The sequence below is a fragment of the Homarus americanus genome, unplaced genomic scaffold (assembly GCF_018991925.1).
Source record: "Homarus americanus isolate GMGI-L3 unplaced genomic scaffold, GMGI_Hamer_2.0 scaffold30535, whole genome shotgun sequence".
NCBI lineage: Eukaryota > Metazoa > Arthropoda > Malacostraca > Decapoda > Nephropidae > Homarus > Homarus americanus.
The window spans coordinates 167,470-177,244 of NW_024732440.1; the positions used below are offsets into that span (position 1 = coordinate 167,470).

Sequence of the window (9,775 nt, forward strand, 5' to 3'; positions counted from 1 at the left end):
CCCCCCCTCTCTTCCCAATTTGCGCTTATCCCACCAACCGCACCCTACCACCTCAATCAGATATGACTAAGCTCAGGCTCCAAGCCTTGCTGGATGTACTTGCTGGAAGGACTGTGGAATGTGGTCTCATAATATATGTTGACAAGACGAGTGTTCTCAATCCTCGTCCTGCGCACCCTCACCCTCCTATAAATATCTTGGAATTTGTGTGAATGATGCAAACTTTGTCGGATATTCTTGCTGATTATCCCAAATTTGCTAGCCCACACTGATTAGTCTTCAATTAGAATATGACGTCCAATGTATATGAACCACTGTCTTGCATGGCAGCGAACAGTGACATCACCCACATGACTCTGACCTATATATACTGCTAATGAATATGATGCATTTGTTTGTGTACGGACCTCTGTCCTGCATGGAAGTGAACAGTGACATAAGAACATAAGAATGGAGGAATCTGCAGCGGGCCTATTGGCCCATACTGGGCAGTCCCGTTTACACCCAACCCCTATTGCTCATATAAGCATCCAACCTATGTTTGAAGCTATTCAGCGTATTCGAGTTAATGATGATATTTGGTAACTTGTTCCATTATCCACTACTTTGTTTCCAAACCAATAAATTTGTTAAACTAAAAAAACACCTCAATCCCCCTCTCCTTACTACCCGCCGTCCCTCTCTCCTCCCCACCCTCCCACTACCTCCCCTCCCTCCCGTTTTGTTTTGTTTTTAAGTTTAGTTTAACATATTTATTGACAAAGCTTGTAGTACAGTTTGCCTATTCTGAGTAATTCAGTCAGGTCTTGACACTGAGGGTGGTATCACGTCTCACTGCCACGCAGGACAGAGGTTCATACACAAAGAAGGAAATACATCACATTCACCAGCAGCATATATAGGTCAGTGGATCACATACATTGGAGTCATATTCTAATTGAAGACTAATCAGTGTGGGCTAGCAAATTTGGGATAAACAGCAAGAATGTCCTCAAGCACACCTGATTCAATGAAGTAATTACATAGTTCAAGATACAGTAGGTCAGGTGGCCTGAAGTCTTTGACATTTCACATTCAATAATATAGTGTCAACTAGTCCTCCTCCTCCTCCTCCTCTTCTTCTTCTTCGTCTTCTTCTTCTTCTTCTCCTTCTTCTCTTTCTTCTCCTTCCTTCTTCCTTCTTTCTTCCTTCTTCTTCTTCCTTGTGTTCCCTCCTCACGGCTAATCCCTGACTCAGACAACGTCCTGTTACACATCGTCATGGGAGCATCACAGTGAAGGTCTCAGCTGTGCCATTGGACGTAAACAAACACACACTTCCTTTCTGGGATAATAATAATAATAAACAGATTTCGATGGATATTGAACGAATGATACCTATATGTACAGAAGACAAAAATCTCTCTCTCTCTCTCTCTCTCTCTCTCTCTCTCTCTCTCTCTCTCTGTCTCTCTCTCTCATGCAGCAGCTCTTGAGGGCGTCCCGTGGTCATACCTCCCGTTATAGGAAGCGGCTTGACAACAACAACTGAAGCTGTGTCTGAGTGAGGTCTGGTTGGCCTCCCCCACACTCACTCCCTCCCTCTCTTACTCTCTCCAACACTTCCCCTCTCTCTCCCACACCCCAACACTCCCTCCCACACCCCAACACTCCCTCCCTCCCACACCCCAACCTCCTCCACACCCCAACACTCCTCCCTCCCACACCCCAACACTCCCTCCCTCCCACCTCCCTCCCTCCCACCCTCCCTCCCTCCTCCCCACCTCCAACACTCCCTCCCTCCCACACTCCAACACTCCCTCCCTCCCACACCCCAACACTCCCTCCCTCCCACATTCCAACACTCCCTCCCTCCCACACTCCCTCTCTCCCACACTCATAGGCTGTTTTAAAGGTCAGATTCAGATGAGTTTCAGTATTTACCCTAGGCGGTATATAAATTCTGTTCACAAGAAGATTAGGCACCCCTGATTCTTGTTTCACCTGATGATTAAACACCATAACCTAACCTAACCTAACACACCCCAGGTAGCGTTATGTGGCTAAATCAACATGTAAACTAAACTAAACGGACACACCAGATTAAGTGACTCTGATTTTGTTTATGTAGAAAGTAAACTAATTAAGTAGATTAATAGAATAATATCTATTGTAGACATTATGGAAATATATTGAAGTAGATTATTGATTGTGTGTGGTACGGTAAGGTAACCCCCAGACTACATTGATGACGTCAGTGTGTTTGTACATTGATGACGTCAGAGTGTTTGTATGAGTTATCTATATTATTGTTTTTCTTTCTCCATCATTATCACCATCACTACTGCTCTCCCCAACATTATTATTATATCTCCATCACTACCACTATTACAAGTACCAACACCACTATCACCACCAACCACCATCACTACTACCACCATCATCCCCAACTTTCACAGCCAACACCAACCCCTACTAACACTAACCACTATCACCACCAACCACTACCATCACCACAATCACGACCAACAACAACAATAACAACAACCACCACCACCACCACCACCACACTCTAGAGCTTATTATAATATTAATCTCTCGCCTCTTTTTTTTTTAAACTGATTGATGTAAACAGGTAAGCTGGGCGATGGAGCAAGCTGTCTAAGCTGGGCGAGGGAGCAAGCTGTCTGACTCGTATTGTGCACGTGTACCTCGAGTGTTCCCAGCCTTACACACGGCTCTGATTGGTCTTCTTCCAAATAATGCTAGGCTCTGATTGGTCCTTCTCTTGATTGCACCAAAAGCTGGTTGTTGTTTTTTTACTCTGTGATGTCGAAACTCCTTATCATTCAACCTTTACTTGCCTTTGTTTATCTTATTCACAATCTGCTCTTGTTAACAATCTTGCCCGAGTTAATTTGTGTTGTGATTGGTAGGGGTTTTTTTTCATTATGACCCTAATCTATTTTGTGATTGGTCGTTTTTTATGAGCCATATTCACTTCGTGATTGGTCAGTTTTTTATAATGAACCTTATTCGTTTTGTGATAGGTTAGTTTTCTTATTATGAGCCAAACTGTTTTGTGATTGGTCATGATTACCACAACTTATTTTTACTACGGTGTTTCAAGAATTGTTTATATATCTCCTGATTCTCACCTGCAATCATGATCCATCAGCAGGTAACCTTAATATTCCTAAAAAAAAAAAAAAAAGGTGCAGTAAACTCGCTCCAAGAAGTATCATAACGATTTTAGGCGAGACAATAATTGACGCAACGGACGAAGGCTTTTGACAACCTTACCGAGACAACAGGAGTAACAGTGTTCATTATGGAATTCATTGGACCCTGTTAAGATATTTTTGGGGACAGTGTACACCTGTGTCTGCGACTATATTTAGAGGTGTGTGTGTGTGTGTGTGTGTGTGTGTGTGTGTGTGTGTGTGTGTGTGTCAAAAGCCAAATCACCTCAGACAACATCTTACTACTGTAGGTAAGATATGTTTGATTCAGGTGACACAGTATAGGATTCAGAGATCACCCACATAATTATACTTGGCGAATTATTACAATTGGTTGACTTATATTTCTGGTGACCTTGTACCTTTAACTGACTCTTGAAAAAAAATAAGCTGTATACTTAGTCAATACCCCTGTGAATTCCGATTATAAATTTCACCAAGAACAAAATAAAATAAATAAATAAATAAAATAAATATATCGACTTGCTTCGTGTGTTTATATATAGAAATATTACTCAATTGACGTCACTGTTGTCTGGAGTTCCGCGCCGGGGTTCATGTGTCTGCGAATGTCTGTTGCCTCACCTCACTGGTTGACTATTTATACAACCCAGCCGCCCCAGGAAAAAAACATTCCCCTCCAATCCACTCCAAGGTGAAGAAAATCAAACTATTTATCCCTACAGTAATCTAAATATAAAATAGAGATGTTTTGTAGGTATGTAGTGGTGTACTGCTCTATGGATGCCGTGCCTTGGTGGATTTGATAACATATGCACTTGAGACATTAAAAAGCTAGCCTAGTATACATATTAACTGCACCGACTTGAACACAAAGGACTTAGCGAGCCAAACACGTTCACTGACGAGTCTTGTGTATTGTTCCTTCATTTGTTTAACCTTCTTGTACTGTATGTGTATATATATTCCTTGATTATTCTTATTCTTTCTCTTTATCCGTCTCTGTCTTTCTATTTTCCATTAATTCCGTTTGTCGTTGTCACTGTCTATCTATTTATCATTATCTATATCTTTAACTATCTATCTTTATCTGTCTGTCTGTCTCTTTATCTATCTATCTCCCCCCAGTGTAATGAGGGAGGAGGGGGGGGGAGTGAGGTGAGGTTACAGGATCTGAATGTTATCAATGTTTTCGCCTTACAGACAACATGGCGTCCATCCCACAAACACTGCAGATGACTAAGGCGCAGCGTCAACAGAAGCACTTCACCAACAACACGCGCGACTCTTACTTCGACAGGACAGGTGAGTGAGTAGAAACGGGAGGATGCCATTGGTGAGGGAGGGAGGGAAGGAAGGAAGGTAGTGTTGGTGAGGAAGGGTGGGAGAAGAGGGAGGGAGGGAAGGAAGGAGGGTAGTGTTGGTGAGGAAGGGTGGGAGAAGAGGGAGGGAGGGAAGGAAGGAGGGTAGTGTTGGTGAGGAAGGGTGGGAGAAGAGGGAGGGAAATGAGTATTGGTGAGGAAGGATGAAAAGGAGGATAGAATAAATGAGGAGGGAAGAGAGAGTTTAATGTGATGCAAATGACTGAAAAGACCGAACAACACAAAACTGTAAACCGAAATCATTAGGTATTGAGTAAACATCTTTGTCACGTTTAAAATCTTTATATAAATCAGGTTTTGTTTTACAGATGAATACAGTTATGAAAATGAATGTATTTTTTTTGACGTGTCATTACTAGTTTTTTATAAAGATTTCTTGACATTGAATAACTCGACTTGACTCATAACTAAACTGCCTTGACGTCAGAGTTATCGTTCTTCTGGTTAATGCTGATTGTGTAGTCAAAGTTGAAGACAAGATTAAATGGTCAATGTTAAGGACACCCATTGAATACATCCAGCCTCGTGTATAGAGCTCATGTCACCTCTAAATCGACTTCTGACTCTACCAAACACGGTGATGATAATGTTTCCCGTTTTCTCACACACACACAGGGGGTGAGCAGCCAATGCGTTACAGCAGCAAGTTGATGAACAGTATCTGGGGCCAGTACAACGAGAACTCCGTCCATAACTTTAAGTCTCTTCAGTGTGGCGGTGTGGCGGCCCCCGAGTTCCAGGATGCCCAGCAGCACGTACAGGAGTCACCTCTCAATACCAGGTGGGTCCTGTTCCCCGTCACCTACACCAGGGGAACACATACCTCGTCACGTACACCAGGTAATTAAGGTAAATTCCCCGGGTGAACACTTCTATAAAAGCAGTTACCAGGTGTGTGATTAAACCCACGTTGTTGTTGATACTTCTTGAAATTCCTTAGAAGGAATATTAAAAAAAAATATATTTACTACTTTGGAATTTTATCCCGAACTCTTTCACCGGACACCTAATGTTTGGTGTAATTGTAGACGACCTACTATGGACAGAGCATCATGTTAACCTCCACACGCTGTTTATGTCGACAAAATAGAGGGTGACGCTTACCTGCCACACAAATCTCTACAAAAAACTAAACATACTGTAAATACTAACGTCATAATGTAACTTCATGTACCGTGAAATACAAAATGTTGAAAACAAATAATAACGAAACATTTTGTTGCCTCAGGAAGGTGATAAGTCAGCGTCTGGGAGAACTGGGACAGGCAGTGGCCGCCAACTTTATGGACAACCTGCATCAGTACTAAAGGAGCAGCGCCCTCCAGCACCCTGCAGACCTGCCCCCCACCCCCCACCTCGTGTCTGCTGCCCGCAACCTCTACACCTGACTCCACCTCAACAGCATCGTCCTCAACATCCCTAAGAACTATGATGACATTTTAGTCAGTTGTATTCACACTATTTCAGAGTTAGAGATTAAAGCATCGTCTCTTTCTTTACCAGACTTTGCATTCATTTTTCTTTAGCGTCAATATTAACTCTGTCGACCTATGTGTACCTGAACAAACATCTGGGCCGACATTATCCTATCCATATTATATCAGGTGAAGGTTGTGGGTGTGTAGCAAGGCAGGCCATGTACACACGACCGCCGCTCTTACCCTGATCCCAACCTCAGCTCTGGACTATGATGCTCAGAAAGACTGGAAGACAAAGCAACACCAAATACTATTACACGCTCGGGTCACTGCCATGGAATATTCTTACGATATTAACCAAAGTAAGAATTCACTCGATTGCATATCTTATAGAATTGTATCGATGTTTAATCTTAACTTATAAACAATATAGTTTTACATGTAGTTTCTGTATAGGTAGATTGATGCCGGTTATCATACGTGGTAATAATATTTGACGACAGATATTAAATACACTCACTAAAGGGATTCCACTGCGGTTTTTGAGTGTAATAGAATTTGTGGTTGGTGATGATAAGTCTTAAAGGAGCGGAGACACGCTCACACACACACAACACAACACAACACACAGAGTTATTGTTGAGAACAGGGGTGTGGCGGTCGAGCTGCCCACCCTGCCAGCAGTGTGGTCAGCCCCGGGCACGGAAGGGACCACAAACAAACTCTTGACACCAGAAGTCACTTAAGACGTAGCACAACGTAAAGAAAAGTCAACTGAGTAACCCTGAACTTAACCCTTTTTACATCACGCTTAGTAGGTTCAGTTCTGCTGTCGGATTAATTTCAGTATAGCAGAATTCAATGAAACGATTCACCCGAGTTCTCTTAAATGTGCTACGCTACGACCCAGACGGTTTATTTTTGGTCTCTTCCCGTGGCACCACCTCTACTACATACCTGATGCAGAGAATATAGAAAAAACAAAAATATTGATAACGGAATGACAAGGAGACTATGTATTATCCACCTTGCAGGAGAGACGGCTTATTTATTGGTACTTGTTAGACAGGCATACTGTAACGCTGAGGACCGTGTAGGAGGGAGGGGAGGGCTGGGCTGGGCTGGGCTGGAGTATTCGAACGATCTCGGAGAACCACTACAGTGAACTTTTCACAACTTATGTTTGTTAGTTTTTTATAATGCCATCATGAAGCAAAAACTAATGGTGTTTGACATACAGATGAGGTAAGCACAACACCGAACCTCTGACGTAATCACTGTTAAAGAAGTCACACACAAAAAAAGGTTAAAACTTCTTGTCTTAGGTCCTGCAGTAACTTGGTCCTCTCGTTCATCTTAACTCGGCTTGTTGTTAACGCTTTACAATGTATCAGTTATGTCGCACATACAACGAAATAAAGTTTATTGTGTAATTTTCTTGCTGAGGTATTTGCTTGTGAAGGGGCCGATGGACAATTATTTAGTGGTGACCCCTTCACCTTGTGGCTGTTGTTGCCGTGTATACGAATATAGGTGTATTCTTTCATCTGTCCATACATCTCTTGCTCTCCACAGTCTCCTCTTTCTCATTAGTCTTCTGAAATCATCTTTCTCCATAATCTTCCTTCTTCCCTTTCTTGTTTCTTCTTACTACGAGAGAAACTATACAAAAACTTAAAAAGTAAGTCCGAATAATAACGGTAAGTACGGACGCTGTAGAATCTGAACCTATATATCCTGTATTGGTACAAAGTTTTAGCATTTGTTGAAGTTTAATTATTATACTAGATCTTTTTCTCACTTGGTAAACGATTTGTGTAATCTCGGAATAAAATATTGGAATTTATATTGTTTTTTGGATGATTGATTTCCATGGAGCGAGTGAAAGTGACTTTGATAGAGAGATTACTTGCTTACTGACACATTATTTATTTATTATAATTTATTGGGCACTCCCCTACATCCTTGTGTAAGGTGAAGCGCAGAAGCGTTTACAGTGCCCAACAGGGAAGCATGCTAAGTTCATGCTTGCCTTTATGTCTCATGAGTTACACATTGTTTATGATCCACTGCTTCATAATCAAAACACAAAGTTAACACACTACAAGAAGAATTTTATGTTAAATATCAATTATTAGGGATTGGTGTTATTTACTGGTCGAGAGAATACACGTTGAACTGTTGAAGCGTAGTGATAAAGTACAAGTTCTTATATAACACCGTGAAATAGACGCCTTGGTAACCTACGATCACACTGGTAATAACTCAAGGCATCATTCTACTTATTTAGTCTTCTTCAGTGCATTAGTTAACAGAAGGTAATATTTATTCTCCTTTATATTTGTATTTCTCGCTAAGATGCAGCGGCTAATAAGCCTAATAGTCATAGACGGTTCACAGTTCTCAGCTTGGTCCGGGCGAGGGTTACGCGGCCCCAGTGACCTCCCGGGTTAACAGACTTAGCGTACAAGTAGGTTATTGTGTCCTTAACGTGGAGCAGCTGTGTGTGTATCTCTGGGGACATGGCTGGGACAGTCTAGGGTAGACATAACTCCTCCTGAACAGTGAAAAATGGTCAAGAACGGTGTGACGGAACTGGTGATTAAGAAAATTGAACTATAGTTAGGTGCACAAACTCATCTTGTCTTCTGGAGGACGAAAGTGACGGACGGTAAGGACAACAACACTAAGATGGACTCTGCTGAAGGTAAGAAAAACCTAAATAGTTGGTGATTCTGAGGGAGGGAGGGAGGGAGGGAGGGATCACCGTCACTCGTCTCGTTCTGCAGTGAAAATAAATTGGCGGTGGGTGAATGGTTTCCCAGGTGGTATAAACTATAACGACTAGACAAACATTACACACAGCTTCAGTCATCACAGTATATGGTTGACACTAGTTAGTTTAGGGAAATAAAAGTTCATTTAGTATTAAATTATCAGTTTATTTCGTTCAGACACTAAAGAATCGCGTTTCTTGGGGAAAAAAATATAAGTACGTACACATATCGAACTGATGTTTTAAGAAAATATTCGTAGTTTTCTTTATATATACATATATCGACTATATAGAGAACTAAGCTATACTACATTTTAAGACGTATTCAGACGATATATACTGGAAGTTATAGAAATTTAAATTGTAACCGTTTATTTAGCCAGAAAAATACAAAGTGAACAACAACAACAATATTGAGCCGGTTAAGAACCCGAGGTGCTCTACTTAATAAATACTATACATTGATCTTAAGATTATTATTGTATAACATTTAGTATAATCTGAGTTACGCCATGTTACATAATGTTAGGAAATACTTATTAAGAGTTATCACATTTTTGTATCTTGTAAATCGTTGTTTTTTAATATTTTTCATTTTTGTTTATTTTTTTAGTATAGAGCTATTTATGTACAGTAGTCTGACTCAGGATCACGTGATGGTAAAATAATCATTGTTGGTGGTAATGTAGCTAACGATGACAAAACTAAATTAGACAGGGAATTTAAACCTAAACGCGGTAAAGGGAGGACTCAGAACACGATTAACTTAAATGTCTACTACGCGAACAGTAGAAGCATGAGAAACAAAATGGATGATATTAGGGCCTTGGTATGTACCGAAAAAATCGATATAATAGCATTCACTGAAACATGGATCAACCTAGACTCACGTGAGTTACCGGTCGAATACCAAATTGCGGATTACAAATTGTTCCATACTGGTCTGAAAAATGGCAGATGAAATTCAATGTGGACAAATGTAAAGTACTCAGTATAGGAGATGTAAACAGGGAAACC

At 41.1% G+C, this 9,775-nt stretch overlaps 1 protein-coding gene across 3 annotated transcripts in view; it reads left to right on the forward strand.

Moving 5' to 3' along the window:
* LOC121868713 overlaps positions 1–7,828 on the forward strand; it is a 17,940-nt gene extending 10,112 nt beyond the window's left edge. For all 3 annotated transcript variants that reach the window (XM_042369557.1, XM_042369556.1, XM_042369558.1), the window contains exons 2-4: positions 4,386–4,487; positions 5,180–5,345; positions 5,793–7,828. In XM_042369557.1, coding sequence (XP_042225491.1) covers positions 4,391–4,487; positions 5,180–5,345; positions 5,793–5,871 — 342 coding nt within the window. In that variant the 5' untranslated portion in view covers positions 4,386–4,390 and the 3' untranslated portion in view covers positions 5,872–7,828. The remainder of the gene's footprint in view (positions 1–4,385; positions 4,488–5,179; positions 5,346–5,792) is intronic.
* Positions 7,829–9,775: the final 1,947 nt, after the last annotated feature.